Source organism: Phyllobates terribilis, unplaced genomic scaffold, assembly GCF_046119375.1.
Source record: "Phyllobates terribilis strain yellow unplaced genomic scaffold, ASM4611937v1 Scaffold_7__3_contigs__length_470593459, whole genome shotgun sequence".
Lineage (NCBI taxonomy): Eukaryota > Metazoa > Chordata > Amphibia > Anura > Dendrobatidae > Phyllobates > Phyllobates terribilis.
In genome coordinates this window covers 318,864,889-318,884,820 of record NW_027362767.1, presented here as the reverse complement: position 1 = coordinate 318,884,820, position 19,932 = coordinate 318,864,889, and the positions used below count along the sequence as shown (strand labels likewise).

The 19,932-nt window shown below is 42.3% G+C and overlaps 1 protein-coding gene across 5 annotated transcripts in view; it reads left to right on the top strand.

Annotated features, from left to right (window-relative positions):
* Positions 1-19,932, top strand: part of ACSL4 (acyl-CoA synthetase long chain family member 4) — a 128,794-nt gene that overhangs the window by 91,965 nt on the left and 16,897 nt on the right. For all 5 annotated transcript variants that reach the window (XM_073641124.1, XM_073641120.1, XM_073641122.1 and 2 more), the window contains exons 5-12: positions 3,084-3,193; positions 3,283-3,418; positions 4,113-4,263; positions 4,812-4,935; positions 7,810-7,881; positions 12,117-12,256; positions 12,838-13,010; positions 14,597-14,671. In XM_073641124.1, the coding sequence (XP_073497225.1) occupies positions 3,084-3,193; positions 3,283-3,418; positions 4,113-4,263; positions 4,812-4,935; positions 7,810-7,881; positions 12,117-12,256; positions 12,838-13,010; positions 14,597-14,671 (981 nt within the window). The remainder of the gene's footprint in view (positions 1-3,083; positions 3,194-3,282; positions 3,419-4,112; positions 4,264-4,811; positions 4,936-7,809; positions 7,882-12,116; positions 12,257-12,837; positions 13,011-14,596; positions 14,672-19,932) is intronic.

The following is a 19,932-nucleotide window of genomic DNA, read 5'->3' as shown; positions in this document are numbered from 1 at the left end:
TAAACAGGTTGTCGATCAGCCGCTGGACACACACAGACACTTGTTCATCGGGTGAATTGAGTTGTAAGCTTCACCGTTCTCTGCAGAGATGCATTGTCCTGTCTACACAGCATCGGTGCTGCCAAGAACGATTGGTGATAGAAGTGTGGTTGGCCTGTCCAAACATCCCACAATGAGTATATGGTGCTCTTCTGATGGTGCAGAATTACTGCATCAATTAGTAAACTTGGTTTACTTGTACCTTTTTTCATTACGTTTTTTTTTTTCTAAACATGCTTTTTTTTTTTTTTTATTGCTTTTTTGGGGGGGGGGGAAACTCTGTTTAAGCTTTGATAGTCGTGCTAGGACTATTTGTGAGCCCTTTATTAAAAATGCATATGCAGTTTTTTTTTTTTTTTTTTTATGTAGGTATTTTCTACTTCATTTAAGTCTATAGTACCCCCTCCTCACCCATTCACTAGGTTATGTCCTTCAGGATTTCTGGTACAAGTCCACAGAGTAACCTGATTCAGCATTGCCTGGGTGGTGAAAAACTGAGTGCTGCTTCGGTCTCCTATATTTGAGAGGATCTGGCAGTCCCTTACTCTGTGGTGTCAGCAGATTTAGATGAAATTACATGAACTGCTGTCATCTGTGTAACGTGGACGGACGGCCATGTCACTTCGGACATGTCTGATTTAAAGGGAACTTGCCATGCTGCACATGCAGTCCGATCTGTGCACAGTATAGAGAAGATGCTGAGCAGAATGATGCAAAATATTCTGTAGAGTTGTATTTTGATCATGGAAATCCCTGCTGTGCATGCTTGAGTCCAGTGGGATGTCCTACTATTGATCGACAGTCCTTCCTGTGTGAGTGCATTCAGAGATAGCTGTCAGTCACTAGTAGGACTGCCCACTGGACTCCTATACATACAAACACCAAGGATTTCAGTGAATAAAATGCAAGATTTACTGAAACTTTCCCCACAGAACGTGTATAACATCCAGCTCACAGATCAGAGAACACTTCACATGACTGGTTCCCTTTTTCAGGCCTGCAAGCACCATAGTTCAAAGTCAGCAAAACCTGTTGATTTAGGTGAGATCCTCTGACCATCTGATGTGTATGGGGCATCCAAGTTATCCCCCATTATCACCAGACACAATTCTCCCGGGATTGAAGCCATCAGAATGCGGCAGCAACTTTCTTCCTTCTACACATTATTTTTCACCCTTATTTGTTTTTCTTATTTTCCTGGAAGTAGAGGATTGATGCATTTAAAATTGTATGTCCTGGTCCTGTTACTAAGTGTAGGCTTAATATTACTTTCCCAGGAGATCTTATAAAAAATGCTCCAATTGTTATATTATGGTGAATGAAGAATTTGCTAAAACGGATATGTCTGGAGCGGTGACAGATCCTCCATAACTGCAGCTCAATAAAGCTTAGAGAGGAGTCTAAAAATACTGCAATGAAAGGTCATGTACTATCCGCGCTCCAGAGCCGACCATCGCCATCCTGCTGTATGATTACAGGTCTGACACGCGGCCCCATATGCTCACTATGGGGTTACAGTACTTGGTAAAGCTGCTTTCTGTGAGATAACGTGCCAAACCTCGGGGCTTTGTCGTCTGTGGCTGACATAACATTTCAGTTTTCTCCTGCAACATCCATACATTTTAGTAACTTCCTCATTTTTCTACAATGTAATGACGCTGTGCATTTTCAATTCCTTTTTTAGTGTTCTATACTAATACATATTCATCTACAATGTTCTCTTAATGGGATGTCCCCCTCTTTGAATTGTAGCAAGTTGCTAGGTTAGATCTGATTGGTATGATCTGATCATGGAAACGAGACCAAGGTCCATTTGTGACCAGTAACAGAACCATCTCCCCTTGGTGCAGGTGAATAGAGCCCACCCAAGGTGGATGACTGAGCGGCATATTGACGGATAAGCCCCCAAAGATCTAGAAATAATGGCATACTATAACCATATCCTATGACATGTATATTGTTTGAACCCAGCAGTTTTGGCAGGGCTGGTCGACCATCTATGGAGGGTTTCCCTCAACTGCAGAAAACTGAGGGGGAATGGTGATCAGACATGTTGGTGTAAAGGGTCTGATCTTTTTCATCTCTGGAAGATAAGCTGCCACCGGAGGTGTCTAGCAGTGGCTTACACCCCTCTTCATACGGAGTATACGCGCATATTAGGCCAGTCTTAATTATTTTGGTAAAAATTTCATTCAGCCTCAATGCATGACTTTCATAAAGATATATTCAAGTCCTTTGTGATCTATGGCTTTTTACTGCCACATAGTAAGGTAGACTCGAAGGCCAAGACTTCATGGGGATGTGAAACTGTTGGGATTACCAAGACTTTTGTGAATGACCTCAATGTTTCCCTTAAAGGGAGAAAGTTGTAGGTAATGCAGATGTGATACTGCTGTGAGCCCTAAACTTAAAAATAATGCATAGTTAGCTATTTTGTTTATAAAATCACCTTTCATATGCACCGCTGGGGTGTTCTGCAGAGGATCCTCATCTCTTGGCCAAAGAGGAGAAACCAAAGTGTACTATGGCGCTGGATCCTCCTTACATCAGTTACCACGGTCCATATGTCTGTCATGGTTCAGAAAATCATGCATTGCTTGTCTTCCCATTAAATCTTATAGAATTTGTTATTCTCCAAAGCATATGTGAACATGGCCTTCTAGGAGCTCCCTCTGGAGAAAACCCTCTTTAGATGCCTCCATCAGCTGATTGCTCTCGGACCTGCTCCTGACACCTGAAGAAAACAGCTGACAGGGGAAGTTGTGGTAACTCGCCACTTCTCCTGCAGCGGCGTCTGTAGTATTATAATAAAGTATTTTAAGAAGGCCATTCAGATAAATAGCTGTCCATGTAATACAGGGAAGGCTCAAGTCCCCCAATACAGGAGACACTCATTCATAGAGAAGTCCTAAGTACGGGATCTCCAAATGGGGAATAGTTTCAGATATTGTCTTCAGGAGACACCCCTTTAACTTGTGTGTATACTTTGTAGAACAATGTGCAATGATGTAGAATGAGGTGTTAATTTCTGGCTCTTTGTGCAGTGGTCACCTTGTATGCTACTCTTGGAGAAGACGCTGTTGCCTTTGGGCTGAACGAGTCTGGAGCTACTCACCTCATCACCAGCTCTGAGCTCCTAGAAACAAAGCTCAAGGTGTGTTCCCTATCCTCTGCATGTCTTGTATTAACCAGTCCTATACTTGTATGGTCCGGACCTTATTGTGGATTTCCTTTTGCATTCAGTGTGTGTTGTCACAAGTCATCAACATCAAGCACATTATCTATGTTGGGAAGAACATCAACAAGTCCGAATATCCTGCATTCCTAGAAGTACATAACATGGAAGAGGTGGAGGAGCTGGGGGCCAAGCAGGAGAACTGTAAGTGTGACTACATTGCGGTATATTGAGAAACTTACAATGGGATTCTTAGTACGCAGATACAGCATTTATCATCCAGCTTGCTCATGAACAGATATCCTGGCCTGTGTAGTGGCTTTCTGCAGATCAGTAAATGATGGCTGATTAGTTTGGGCCTACTGATGAGATACAGCATTCATCAAGCTGCAATGCAATAAAGTGAAAGCACAAATTCTATAAAATCCAGCTGCAATAACAAAGGAAGCAACATTGCAGGCGATCGGGGCTGATGCCAAACTGTGTGTATATTATTTATTATCATCCCAAGTAAGATATTGTATTACCGCATTGTGTACTAACGTCAGTCTCTTCTGCCCTTGTGCAGTAGGCAGTTCTTTCCCAGCCCAATGATTCCCTTATATTGGGTGTGGTGGGATTGGGTAACCTCTCTTACTGCTGAGCAGTATTCGATAGCTCCTACAATTAGGGCCTGGCACGTGTACCAGGAGTGTCACATAGGTGCAGTGAGATTTCTTGGTGTATGAGGGAACATGCTGGGCGGTGGGACACACAGGACCAGTATGGAGATGGAGAGTGTAAGTGACGGGGAAAGCAAATCACAACATCCTTTTTGGAGGTGTGCGTATCTGCTCTGATACAGCAGCTGATGGATTGTAGATGTCTGAACAGAACGTTTCTCCCTTTTTACGTTTAGTGAGCAACCCTTCCAGCCGGCCGTTGCCCACAGACCTAGCGGTGGTGATGTATACCAGCGGTTCAACTGGCAGACCGAAAGGCGTGATGATGGTACACAGCAATCTAATAGCTGGCATGTCTGGACAGTGTGAACGGATACCTGGACTTGGGTACGTTTTCATGCTTTGATGCTTAATTTGGGGTTATAATGACATATTTAAGTCTGTCCCATTTGTGGGTCTGTTAATTTTAATGGGTATTCTAGGTTGAATATCCAGAAAACGTAGGTTTTATGTAGTAGCCTGGCACATAATTGACTATCGGGGTTGCATTACACAGCGTCTGTAACATGATTCACCGAGTTTTGGTGCTTGGTCTGTTGTTTTGGCACCGTATTCGGTTCAAGAGGTCTTGCTATATTTAAAAAAATTGCAGAGTGCATACAATAAACATTACCTATAGTAAGTGATTAAAAAAAAATATATAAAAGGGCCAGTGCCGTTCCTCCTGCAATTGTGCGAATAAATTGGAATTTGAGTGTTGCCATTCCACCTGTCAATTGCAGGTACATTTCAAGATGCTGCCCATTAATGGGGAAAATGGTTACGCCCAGTTGTCTACTTCTACATTTCTGGGAGAAATTATGAAGTTGGCACAACACTGGTTTTTGTTAGTGTGCTTTTGATATTAGATACATGTATTATTTTCTGTTTTGCAGACCCAAAGATACCTACATTGGTTACTTGCCTTTAGCACATGTGCTAGAGATGACTGCAGAGATATCATGCGTTACCTATGGATGTAGAATAGGTTACTCCTCTCCATTAACACTCTCTGACCAGGTAAGGACATATAACAAAAAAGTGTCTATCTGTATGTTCAGGTGTATTCTTGTCTTATGAGGGCTGACTTTTATAATGAGTTTAGATGTTATTGTAGGGGCAACACAGTATTAATTGCAAAGGCTTTCTTTGCTGTAGAATCATCACATGCTTGGTTTTGAGATGTTTTTTTATGGAGGGGGCGGGGAGGAGGAAACCCCTGAATGTGTACACAGTCATAAAAAGCTTTACGGCTCATGCGGATGATCATGTATTTGGTCTGAGTGCGATGCAACAAAATATTGGATCACACTCGGACCAGTGTATGGAGCTGTGCACAGGTCTTATTTATTTTTCCCTTAGTCAGTCTGTCCAAGGAAAAAATTGCTGTATGTCAGAGTTTGATCAGATATTCTTATCGTACTCAGCCATGCAAGTCAATGAGTGCGTTTGAAAACATCGGACTGCACTCAGAGTACATCTGAGTGCAGTCTGAGTTCAGCACACTGACACAATGGAGAACATGGAGAAATTCTTCTTTCTCTAACTTCTGTGAGCAGACTCTAAGCACCGGCCGGATTCTCTCGGATGAGGCTCTACAGCCGTCTACCCCTGCCCTTCGTGTCATCTGGAGATCTGTACCCTGGCTGCAGTGTCTGCAGGGAAGTTGAGGTGGTCCGAGGACTCTGCCTCCACTTGCAGATCGGCCGCCGCACGTTGACTACTGTACATAAACGCAGAAAGTCAGTATATGGAGAGTTGATTTGTTACAGGAACAACCCTTCCAATATGGGGAGCCTGAACAGTGTGTGTGGTTATTGTCACAATTAAAGGGAGAATAGGAATTAAATACATAAGCTATTCTTCTATCTCCTGCACTTGGGCGGGGTGGCATTAGTTATTACATGAATTGTTTTGCTTTTCTTTTATGCCATAGAATCTTTGTTTCTCGTGATCTCGCGATCCTTTTACGCTTGCTTTGTTGCGTAGGAGAAAGTTGACAAGTTTCCTAAACTACACACTTAATGCTCTGCCTGTTGTGAAGTGGATTATTGTTCTCATACATTGACCTAGACTTCGCCATCCGTCCCCGCTTCGAGGCACGATGCCAGATTTACCCAGCGTAAAACCTTTACTCATTGACTAGCATGTTGAATGAAAAGCTTTGTGTCTAATGCGGCTGCTCTACAATTAGCTGTGAGTTAAGCATGAAGAATACGACCGGCTCTGCCAGCCAAGGAGGAAGACGTAAATAATTGAAAATGATAATCTCACTCCGGGGGAGTATCTGAGTGACGTAGAGCATGGCAGGATATTCCCGAGGGGCTCGCCGATACTACTGTAAAATGTGGGCTTTACTGCCGGTGAATTGCTTGTATAGTCTATCTTCTCATTAAGCAGGTTTTCTGAGCCTAAAAAAAGTGATTTGCTTAACTGATAAAATAAGAAATAAACCCATATTCACCCTTTATAGCCTCACTGGTAACTAGGCTACAGCAATGTCATACTGACAACTGACTTCTGAAGCCAATCACTGACGGCACCAGTGGTGTCAGCCACCATCGGAGTAGTGAAATAAGCAGTGACTGGCCGAGGATTTGAAAGGTTTGTCCATTTTGAACAATCTGTTCTTGCCAGAAGATTCACCAATTATGAGCGGACCACTGGGTAGTCTGCTTTTGGGACTTGCTGGAATCTCCAGGGTTATGCATTAGTGTGATCAACTTTCCTACACCAGCACTACATTGGCCGTGAGGCATTACACCCTCATCACTTAAAGGGAACTGGTCACTTGATTCATGCTGTCCAAACAGGCAGCATGAATGTGATCCTGGCTACATGGATGCACCTAGTTATGTTTTTCTCATACACTTTTTTTTTTTTTTTTTTTCAGAGAAATATATAATTTTGAAAGAGCCCATGACAAGCTTTTCCCAGCGCCACTGCCAAAGCAGTGCTGGGAGAAGCCGACCGTGGACCCTAGCTGGAGGCCTATAGCACGCTGTATTTTTAGCAGGAGGCCTATAGCCAGGTTGTTGTTGTTTCTCCTCCACTTTAATAAATATAAATCCTCTATTGGGTTTGACGCTGCATCAAAACCTGCACATGTACGGGCATCCGAGAATGAATGTGCCTTGTACCGGGAGGAGGAGCTGGTGTGATGGCCGGGAATGTGTCCGCTAACCTGTCTGCCACCAAAGTGTTTAAGCCTCATATCTCAGCCTATAAAAAGTATATGGCAGGAACAAGGGGTCCAAATGGTAACCGCATGTAAGATATGTAATGCTACAGCTACACATTAGCACGTGGTAAAATGCTAATAGACCACTAGAAAATGTCAGCCGGTGTATAATATTGTGAAGCCCCCACTGAATCGCGCAGGTGACTGAGCCAGCTGTGTGCTCCTTATCCTTCCTGAATAAGCTGGGCCTTGTATAATGGATTCTTCGGTTGTTCAGGAATTCTTATGCAAGCCAAATTCCAGAAATTTTATTACTGCGAATAGCTGACAAAATCTCATCCCACTTTTACAGCCGACTGAGAAATGAGATGATACATAAACGCCATGTTAAAGGGGCTGTGTGGCTTTACCTTCTATCATCTGTACAGAACTAAATCTTTGCTTCCATGAATTTCACGATGAAAATTCTGCTCAGTGTCTGGCTCTAACTTCAAAGCCGTCTCACTTGGCTAATGCAGCTCTTAGTGGTTAGGGATCTGTCTGCCATTTGCAGACCTATGAAGGCTTATCTTTAAAAGTCAGCGGCATGACAGTATTGTTGGGGGGGATCCCAAAACACCCTTGTGTGGAGCACAAAGTAGGTGAATGGCTTTGCACTTTGTAAATAGTTTATTTTAATCTATTGCTCATCTCCTTGTTTTTTGTCTTTACAGTCCAGTAAAATTAAGAAGGGAAGTAAAGGTGACTGCAGTGTGCTGAGGCCCACACTGATGGCGGCTGTGCCTGTAAGTATTAGTTTCTGTGTAAGGTGTGGCGAGTCCGGCTTGGGAAGCTCCGATGCTTGCAGAATTCTGTACAGATCCTGATTCTCTTATTAACCGGTTCCCGACCGCCCACTGTAGATAAACGTCGGCGCTTGCCGGGCTCTGTGCAGCGCCGACGTTTAAAAACGGTGGGTGGTCTCGCAGCGCTCAGGACCCCCAGGGTCCTGCAAGCGCTGCTATTCCGGTGCAGAGCGTTAGCTCTGACAGGGGACATCATCGGGACCTGATTAGATCAGGTCCCAGTGATGTTAACCCTTAGCTGTCTTCTATATGCTGTGATCTATTGTGATCGCGGCATATAGGACACAGCAGGAGGAGAGGGGGTCGTCAACTTACCTCTCCGAAGACCTCCGAGTCCTTCCAGGACCTGGGGTTGCTATGGCAGCTGGAGGTCACATGACCGCCTCCAGCTCTGCCATATATGGTGTCCTGTCTGGCTCAGCTGCTGCTGTAGCCAGACAGGAGACTCTGACTGAAACAGTCAGGGAAGATCTCATGTAATGTAATATATGTCTATTACATTACATGAGATCAGAGATCAGAAAAATAAAAATTAATGTCCCATACAGGGACTAAGAAAAAATGTGAAAAAAAGTAAAAAAAAAAGTTTTTAAACTATTAATAAAAAAATCACAAAATAAATAAAAATAAATAAATAAAATATTAAACCAATAAATCCGTATATTTTTACAAAACCAAAAAAAGTACACATATTTGGTATCGCCGCGTCCGAAACAACCCGAGCTATAAAACTGTCACACTAATTAACTCCTTCTGTGCACACCGTAATAAAAATAAATAAAAAACGGAGCAAAAAAATATGCTTTTTCATCATATTGCCAAACAAAAAGTGGAAAAAAATGCGATCAAAAAACAAAATAGAAATAAAAATGGTACCACTGAAAACGTCATCTTGTTACGCAAAAAAAAAGCCGCCATACAGCTCCATCAGCCGAAAAATAAAAAAGTTATAGCGCTCAGAATAAAGCAATGCAAAAAAAATATTTTTTTCTATAAAATAGTTTTATTGTGTAAAAGCGCCAAAACATAAAAAAAATACAGTAAGTGTAGTATCGCTGTAAACGTACTGACCCGAAGAATAACGCTGCCTGATCACTTTTACCACACGCAGAACGGCATAAAAAAAAACCTCAAAAAACAATTCCTGAATTGTTTGTTTTTGTTAATTTTACCTCCCAAAAAACGGAATAGAAAGCGATCAAAAAATGTCACGTCCCCAAAAATGGTACCAATAAAAATGTCAACTCGTCCCGCAAAAAACAAGCCGTCACATGACTGTCGGCCGAAATATGGAAAAATTATAGCTCTCAAAATATGGTGATGCAAAAACTAGATTTTGCAAAAAAAGCGTCTTTTAGTGTGTGACAGCTGTCAGTCATAAAAACCCGATATCAATCTGGTATCTCTGTAATCACACCGACCCGAAGAATAAAGTAATCTAATCAGTTATATCACACTAGGAACGGCGTAAAAAATAAATAAAACCAATTCTTCACCTGCTACTGATTTGTTTATTATGTCCCCAAAGATCCCAGTAAGGCTCTGCTCACATTTATCCTGCGCTCTGCGCTGAGCACTTACACCAGAGTTTCCGTGTAAATCTATGAAATACATGATTCAGCCGGAACCCATGACGGAAGATTCCCTGTAATGAGACAGATATAGGCCACTGTGGATGCCGTCTAGCCTGGGATCCCACAGTGTCATTTGTTTTAGGCGTGCATAAAAGTGCGGTTGGCCACAGTTTTGTGCACTTCTGAAAAAAAGGACACCGCTACACAGAGGCCAGACAGAGTCCAGAGTAACTCTGCTGCCTCATTACAGTGAATGGATCCTGCAGGGGTTTCATCTGAATTACATCACTTGGAAATTTAGATGGAAACCCCGATGTAAGTGCTCAGCCTAGAGCGCCGGATAAATGTTACGTAAAATGTTCCCAATAAAAGCTTCAACTCGGTCCTCAAAAAAAGCTAGTCCCCACTCAGGTCCGTCATCTGTTAAAAATATAAGGGACTTCCAAGTTACTGGTAGCAGAAAGGCTCTGGAAAAGCAAAATGACCCTTGCCCCCCAAAAGAAATTCAGAAAATTTTGTGCTCCCAAATCTAAATGCCTATTCTACAATAATTTGTTCTCCAATTGTCAAATAGCACTCCGTCCCCCCCAGATCTCACCGTACGGCTGAGCGGTACGATACAGCCACATATGGGGTATTGACACTTTTAGAAGAAATTGTGTGACACATTTTGGCACCATTTTTACCCATTGCCCTGTTTGAAAATGTAAAATCTGAGGGTAAAACATTTTTTTGTGGTAAAAATATAATTATGATTTTTTCAATGCCCAATGGTATAAATTTAAAAATTAAAAAATACTCACTACTTCCCTAGATGAATTCCTTGAGAGGTGTAGTTTACAAAATGGGGTCATTTGTGGAGGTTTCTGCTGTTTTGGCATGTCAGCGACTCTTCAAATGTGACATGGTGTCTGCTGCCTATCCCAGCCAACATAGCGCTCCTTTCTCTTCCGAACCCTGCCGTACACCAAAGCAGTGGTTTTCCCCCACATATGGGGTATCGGCGTACTCAGGAGAAATTGTACAACAAATTTCATGGTGCAATTTCTCCGGTTATCCTTATGATAATGCAAAATTAGGGGATGAAAAACATTTTTTATGGGAAAAATGTGAAAATTTTATTTTCACGGCTCAATATTATAAACTTCTGTGAAGCAGCTGGGGGTGCAAGGTGCTCACCACACATCTAGATAAGTTCCCTAAGGGGTCTAGTTTCCAAAATGGTGGCACTTGTGGGGGGTTTCCACTGTTTAGGCACATTAGGGGCTCCACAAATGTGACATGGCGTCCGCTAATTATTCAAACAAATTTTACATTCAAAAAGTCAAATGGCGCTCCTTCCCTTTCAAACCCTGCCATGCGCCCAAACAGTAATTTGCCTCCACATATGGGGTATCAGCGTGTTCAGGAGAAATTGCACAACAAATTTCATGGTGCAATTTATCCTATTACCCTTATGATAATGCAAAATTAAGGGATGAAAAACGGTTTTGTGGGAAAAATGTGAAAATTTTATTTTTACAGCTCAATATTATAAACTTCTGTGAAGCACCTTGGGGTGCAAGGTGCTCACCACACATCTAGATAAGTTCCCTAAGGGGTCTAGTTTCCAAAATGGTGTCACTTGTGGGGGGTTTCCACTGTTTAGGCACATCAGGAGCTCTCCAAACGCAACATGGCGTCTGCTAATTATTCAGACAAATTTTACATTCAAAAAGTCTAATAGCGCTCCTTCCCTTCCGAACCCTGCAGTGCGCCCAAACAGTGGTTTTCCCTCACATATGGGGTATCAGCACGCTCAAGAGAAATTGCACAAAAAAATTTGGGGTCCATTTTTTCCTGTTACCCCTGTGAAAATAAAAAAAATTGGGTCTAAAGTAACATTTTTGTGAAAAAAGTTAAATGTTAATTTTTTTTTTCCACATTCCAAAAATTCCTGTGAAGCACCTGAAGGGTTAATAACGTTCTTGAATGTGGTTTTGAGCACCTTGAGGGGTGCAGTTTTTAGAATGGTGTCAATTTTGGGTATTTTCTGTCATAAAGACCCCTCAAAGTGACTTCAAATATGATGTGGTCCCTAAAAAAATGTTTTTGTAAATTTTGTTGGAAAAATGAGAAATCGCTGGTCAACTTTTAACCCTTATAGCTCCCTAACAAAAAAAAAATTTTGGTTCCAAAATTGTGCTGATGTAAAGTAGACATGTGGGAAATGTTATATGTTAACTATTTTGTGTGACATATCTCTCTGATTTAAGGGCATGAAAATTCAAAGTTTGAAAATTGCAAAATTTTCTAAATTTTCGCCAAATTTCTGATTTTTTTCACAAATAAACGCAAGTTATATGGAAGAAATTTTACCACTATCATGAAGTACAATATGTCATGAAAAAACAGTCTCAGAATCAGGGGAATACGTTGAAGCGTTCCAGAGTAATTACTTCATAAAGTGACAGTGGTCAGAATTGAAAAAATTGGCCCGGTCACGAAGGCAAAAACAGGCTCTGGCGCGAAGTGGTTAAAGAGGTTGACCACTACTTTTACATGGCCTATCCTTAGGATGCTTTCCTATAGGAATACTTACTAGTCTAAACTTTCTTACAGGAAATCATGGATCGCATCTACAAAAATGTCATGAGCAAAGTGCAAGAAATGAATGTTATCCAGAGAACCCTGTTCAAGCTGGGCTATGACTACAAGCTGGAGCAAATAAAGAAGGGATACGACGCTCCCTTATGTAATGTGTAAGTAATGCCAGAGACTATGGATACAGTAGTAAGTCGATGATCACATGCAGCCTTTTTTAAGCATAGAAAGTGGGGGAAAAAAAGCTTAAAAAAAACTTTTGCAGTGTTTTTGGTTAATACAACTAAACTTGTACTGTAGACTAAGCACACATGTAATCACACCCGAAAAAAAATTGTGACACGTGCGTTTTTATTGCCAAGAGCAACTTTTGGCTGCAAAATAACACACAGCAAAAACGCTGCATGTCAACATAGCCTGATGCTGTAGCTGAACTTGTGATGGAAATCGTACAGAAGAAAGGGCTGCATTTTGTACCAATATTGTCAGCTCTTCTATGGCTCCATTATGTATGGCGGAGTCCCATCTGAAGACCTGATTTACCCTGATATGAGCTATTGATGTCTGATTCTCAGGAATCACTTGCACAAGCTTTTTCTAAAGCCATTAATCTTCGATCTTTCTGCTTGTGCCTGTCTTAGTCATGCAGTCTAATTGTACAGTAATATAGCATGCGCCTGGAGCTTTGTGAACTGTCGTGTACGTTCCCATTCATTGTGTTCCCTTTTCTCGCTTACAGGGTCCTCTTCAAAAAGGTGAAAGCTTTATTGGGGGGCAACGTCCGTATGATGCTGTGCGGCGGGGCGCCTTTATCTCCACAGACCCAGAGGTTTATGAACATTTGTTTCTGCTGTCCAGTTGGTCAAGGTTATGGCCTAACAGAAACCTGTGGGGCTGGTTCCATTACTGAAGGTGGGCTTTAGTATGGCTGCTGGGCTTACAGTAAATTCTGGTGCGTGGAGTAACCACTTCCTAGATGTAAAAATATAACACAATAGCGTGTCACTTCCTGTGGTTACAAATACATTGCAGGCGGAGAATATAAAGGGTGCAGGATTATACCACATCATCATGGTCATGGGTGGATTTATAGATGCCATGGTGTAGGGTGTGGGTTTTTACACTGATTAGCCATATTCCCTGATTAAGTGGACAATATTTATGGAGCTATATATAATCTCACCATTTAGTGTGTGTGTGTGTGGATAGATAGATAGATAGATAGATAGATAGATAGAGAATGTGTGTGTATATATATATATATATAGTGTATATATACTCTCTCTCTCTATATATAGAGAGAGAGAGAGTATATATACACTATATATATACACACATTCTCTCTATATATATATACACACATTCTCTCTCTATATATATATACACACACATTCTCTCTCTCTCTATATATATATATATATATACACACACACATTCTCTCTCTCTATATATACACACATTCTCTCTCTCTATATATACACACATTCTCTCTCTCTCTCTCTCTCTCTCTCTCTCTCTCTCTCTCTCTCTCTCTCTCTATATATACACATTCTCTCTCTCTCTCTATATATATATATAGAGAGAGAATGTGTGTGTGTGTATATATATAGAGAGAGAGAATGTGTGTATATATAGAGAGAGAGAGAGAATGTGTGTGTATATATATAGAGAGAGAGAGAGAATGTGTGTGTGTATATATATAGAGAGAGAGAATGTGTGTGTGTATATATATAGAGAGAGAGAGAATGTGTGTGTATATATATAGAGAGAGAGAGAGAGAGAATGTGTGTGTATATATATATATATATAGTGTATATATACTCTCTCTATCTATCTATCTATATATATATTCTCTCTCTATATATATATAGAGAGAGAGAGAGAGAGAATGTGTGTGTGTGTGTATATATATATATAGAGAGAGAGAGAGAATGTGTGTGTATATATATAGAGAGAGAGAATGTGTGTGTGTGTATATATATATATATATATATATATATATATATATATATATATATATAGAGAATGTGTGTGTGTGTATATATATATAGAGAGAGAGAGAGAGAATGTGTGTGTATATATAGAGAGAATGTGTGTATATATATATATAGAGTGTATATATTCTCTCTCTATCTATCTATCTATCTATCTATCTATCTATCTATCTATCTATCTATCTATCTATCTATCTATCTATCTATCTATCTATCTATCTATCTATCTATCTATCTATCTATCTATCTATATATATTATTCTCTCTCTCTAGATAGATAGATAGAGAGAGAATGTGTGTGTATATATAGAGAGAGAGAATATATTCTATCTATCTATTTATATATTTTCTCTATATATATAGATATATATAGAGAGAATATATATATTTTACATATCTGCTTAAAAGATCAAGATGCGTTGCTTGCTCGCATGTAGTACATATGGTGCTGCTTGCTTGTCTGGGCCGGTTGTCCACATTAGTGTGTTTTCTTTCTGCTTTCAGTGTCTGACTACAGCACCGGTAGAGTGGGCGCTCCTCTTACCTGCTGCGAAATTAAACTCCGTGATTGGTTGGAAGGTAAGAAAAAGTCTGTAAACATGGCTTAAGGTTTTAATATTGCTCGTACATTGAACAATCTGCAGTGAGCTCCCTGTGTTGGCATGTCCTTTTTTTTTTTTTTCCCCTAACCTCTGTCCATGCAGGGACTCTGACACTCTGTATTGGTCAGAGGTTCACTGTGTAAATTCCCTTATAAATTCCTTACTGGATCCAGTAAGCAAACAAAGATGCATTACAAATTAAAGAAAAACGGGTGCCTCATTAAGGGATCAGTTTTCTGTAGACTTCAATGTTTGGAATCATAGAATATTGGTTGGAAGGGACCTCCAGGGTCATCGTGGCCAACCACCTGCTCAATGCTGGATTCACTAAACCATCTCAGACAGATATCTGTCCAGCCTCTGTATGAAGACTTCCATTGAAGGAGAACTTGCCACCTCTCGTGGCCGCCTGTTCCACTCGTTAATAACCCAAGGCTTATCTTGGGTTCGACAAAAGGATAGGGAGACTGAGATCAGACCTGCCGGATCCTTATCTCTCCCGACAATTAGGCTGTGTTTCCACTCTGCGTTTTTTTAAGCGTTTCCACAGCGGCGATTCCGCCGCAGAAACACTTAAACGCTTGGTAGAAGTTCTGCTATGTTCCCCAATGATAATCCGCATGTGCTGTGCACATGCTGCGGAAATTTCCGCTGCGGATAATCCTTGCGGAAAAATCCGCAGCTCTACCAATTATTTTGCGTAAGCGCGGCGTTTTTGCCGCCATTGACTTGCATTGAATAGCTTAATATCCGCATGACTACATGTGCACATGAGGATATTAAGCGATTCAATGTGCGGATGGTACTCGGGTCTGGAGAAGAGGAGACTCTCCTCCAGACCCGGGTGCATAGTACCTGTAATAAAAAGAATTTAAAATAAAAATAAAAAAACATTATACTCATCTTCTGATGTCCTCCGGTCTCCGGTATGGTGCGTCCTGGCTCCCCGGCAGCTTGCGATGGTTTAAAAGGACCTTCCATGACGTCATTCAGTCATGTGACAGGTCACGCGACCGCTTACCTGTCACATGACTAAATGACATCATGGAAGGTCCTTTTACACCACCGGGGAGACCGGAGGAGGAGACCGGGGGACATCGAAAGGTGAGCATGTTTGTGTTTTTTTGCCATTTTTATTTTTTTTAACTAACTTGGGCACACTATATAAAATCCATGCCGGTTGCATGGATTTATATAGTGTGACCAAGTTGTCAAGCACTTTTCCAAGTGATGCTAAAATCGCTTGGAAAGCGCTTGACAACCCGCATGCAGAAATGCAAGTGAAAAACGCATGACAAATGGTTCTACCTGGCTGAAAAAACGCATGTACAATCCGCATGCGTTTTTTTCTGCCAGGGACATGCAGAAACACTCAGGAAAAATCCGGAGCATTTCTGCATCGTGGGCACATAGTCTTATTTGTCAAAGCCCCCTTGACGTATTGGACTGTCGGCTAAACCTGTTGATATTGCAAGGTTCAGCAAACAATAGTGTGTGTATAGGCGGCTTAAGAATTGTTTGATGAAGGATAAGACTTCATGCTCTTAAGGCCCCGTCACACTTAGCGACGCTGCAACGATCCCGACAATGACACGACCTGTCAGGGATCGTTGCTGCGTCGCTATGTGGTCGCTGGTGAGCTGTCAAACAGGCAGGCTCACCAACGATCAGGGGAGCAGTGACATCGTGGAAAGAATCTTTCCACGATGTCCTGCTCCTGGTTACCAGCCTGCTGAAGCAGGAGCAGGCTGGTAACTATGATAAACAGCGGGTTACTAGGGGCACACGCGCTCCTAGTAACCCGTTGTTTATCATGGTTACCACTCTGCTACAGTGAGCGGGAGGTTACCGCTCACTTTAGCAGGCTCGTAACCATGATAAACAGCGGGTTACTAGGTGCGCGTGTGCCCCTAGTAACCCGATGTTTATCATGGTTACCAGCCTGATCGCTGCTCCTGCTGGTCACACACAGCGATGTGTGCTGACCAGCGGGAGGGCAACGACCAAAAAATGGTCCAGGACACTTTGCAGCGATCAGCGACCTCACAGCAGGGGCCTGATCGCTGCAAAGTGTCACACATAGCGACATCGCTGGTGAGGTCGCTGTTGCATTCACCAAAACCGTGACCCAGCAGCGATCTCGCTAGCTATCTCGTTATGTGAGACGGGGGCTTAAGTCTGACCTAACGGTACTACTATTTTGTATCATTGTCTGGTATATAATTACGTTAAAACATTTTTAAAGCTGGCTTTATACATCAGGACTCTCAAAGAATCTCAGTTGTGTTTTGAAAAGTTCTAAAGTACACTGCTCAAAAAAATGAAGGGAACACTTAAACAGAATATAACTCGAAGTAAATTAAACTTATGTGAAATCAAACTGTCCACTTAGGAAGCAACACTGACAATCCATTTCACATGCTGTTGTGCAAATGGAATAGACAGTAGATGGAAATTATTGGCAATTATCAAGACACCCTCAATAAAGGAGTGGTTCTGCAGGTGGGGACCATGGACCACATCTCGGCACCAATGCTTTCTGGCTGATGTTTTGGTCACTTTTGAATGCTGGTTGTGCTTTCACACTCGTGGTAGCATGAGACGGACTCTACAACCCACAGAAGTTGCTCAGGTAGTACAGCTCATCCAGGATGGCACAGCAATGCGAGCTGTGGCAAGAAGGTTTGCTGTGTCTGGCAGCTTAGTGGCCAGAGGCTGGAGGCTTTACCAGGAGACAGGCCAGTACACCAGGAGACATGGAGGGGGCCGTAGGGAGGCAACAACCCAGCAGCAGGACCGCTACCTCTGCCTTTGTGCAAGGAGGAACAGGAGGAGCACTGCCAGAGCCCTCCAGCAGGCCACAAATGTGCACGTGTCTGCACAAATGGTTAGAAATCGACTCCCATGAGGGTGGTATGAGGGTTCGACGTCCACAGATGGGGGGGTTGTGCTCACAGCCCAACACCGTGCAGGATGCTTGGCATTTGCCACCGAACACCAGGATTGGCAAAGTCGCCACTGGCGCCCTGTGCTCTTCACAGATGAAAGCAGGTTCACACTGAACACATGTGACAGACGTGACAGAGTCTGGAGACGCCGTGGAGAGCGATCTGCTGCCTGCAACATCCTTCAGCATGACCGGTTTGGCAGTGGGTCAGTAATGGTGTGGGGTGGCATTTCTTTGGAGGGTCGCACAGCCCTCCATGTGCCTGCCAGAGGTAGCCTGACTGTCATTAGGTACCAAGATGAGATCCTCAGACCCCTTGTGAGACCATATGCTGGAGCGGGTTGGCGCTGGGTTCCTCCTAATGCAGGACAATGCCAGACCTCATGTGGCTGGAGTGTGTCAGCAGTTCCTGCAAGATGAAGGCATTGAAGCTATGGACTGGCCCGCCTGTTCCCCAGACCTGAATCTGATTGAGCACATCTGGGACATCATGTCTCACTCCATCCACCAACCATCCATTGTACCACAGACTGTCCAGGAGTTGGCGGATGCTTTAGTCCAGGTCTGGGAGGAGATCCCACAGGAGACCATCCGCAACCTCATCAGGAGCATGCCCAGGCGTTGTAGGGAGGTCATACAGGCACGTGGAGGCCACACACAATACTGAGCCTCATTTTGACTTTTTTAAGGACATTATATCAAAGTTGGATCAGCCTGTAGTGTGTTTTTCCACTTTAATTTTGGGGGTGACTCCAAATCCAGGCCTCCATTGGTTAATAAATTTGATTTCCATTGATGATTTTTGTGTGATTTTGTTGTCAGCACATTCAACTTTGTACAGAACAAAGTATTCAATGAGAATATTTCATTCATTCAGATCTAGGATGTGTTATTTGAGTGTGCCCTTTATTTTTTTGAGCAGTGTATTAGGCCCCACATTGATAAAAAGTAAATAAAGGAAGAAGTAAAAAATACCTTTAAGAGATGCATCAGATCAGTTCTTCCTCTTCTTGAAGTAAACACACCGTCCCTGTTGAAACAAGTTCTGAGGAAGAATTAGAAGATTCCAGGGAATTAATTGATTAGTATTCTTCAGAGTCCTCCTCCTCTGATGAATATGGGCATCCATGCTTCCGGTTGAAGATATGGGAAAATTGCTTAAAGTAGTCAGCTTTACCATGGGAGTAGAATCTCAGAGGACCCTTGTCAATCCAGGACTCAATATTTAGTGGGTTAGAAGAATGTAGACATAGAGTATTCCTGGTACATAAGCATTTACTTTCCCTCATTAGAAAAGAGTGGGGAAAAAATGGTTTTAGTCTCTGTCCCAAACGCACTTAAGAAGAAGTAGCCATTTGAGGAAGATTTGTGCGAGATTTGGGAGAAATCCCCCAAAAATTGATGTGGCGGTAGCGAAGATCTCCAAATGTGTCACTCTCGTTTAATGAACTAGATTCCCTTAAAGACCCTTTAGATTAAAAAAAAAAAAAAAAAAAAAAGCTGACACTTTTCTTAAAAAAGCATGCTGCAGCTGGTTCTTTTAAGCCCAGTATTTCAGCTACTTGTATGGCTGGATCCCTAATTAAGTGATTACAGGAATTAGATTCCCAGATAAGAATGTCCAAGAGATCAACTCTTGGAAGCCCTACCTAGGATTCAGAAGGCGGCAGATTTCCTGACAGACGCATCTGCCGATGGCATTAGGGTGGCTGCCCGCTCCTGTGCCCTTTCTAACTCTACCCGTAGAGCGCTTTGGCTTATAAACTGGTTGGCGGATTTTCAGTCTAACATGAAACTGTGTTCTATGCCCGCTCAAGGGGGTTATCTATTCAGATCTGCTCTAGATTAAATTTTCAAGAAAGTGACAAGATAGGAAAAAGGATTTCCCTACTTTTTTTTTTTTTTTTCCAGGAGCCAAAAAAATCCTTTTTGGGCTCCAGTACAAACCAGAGAAATGAGAGCAAGAGGGGCGGATGTACCTGGACAAAGAACAAAACCCAGGGCAGAGGGTGGTTCTTCAATAAGTCTAACTCCAATTAAGGAAGACCTATGCAACTATGATGCCAGGGTTTGGGTGGGAGGAATGCTAAAGCTCTTTTCAGACCAGTGGGCCTCTGTGCCAATTTCCCGATGGGTAATACACTCTTTCCCGCCTCTCGGGCTAGTTATTCCTCCAGCTTGCCAAGAAGAATGATCGAAATACTAGTAGGGACAAAGGTCCAGAGGTCATTGGAGTTTAAGGCTATGTGCCCACGTAGCAGATTTGATGCAGAGCGTTTTTGCCTCTCTGG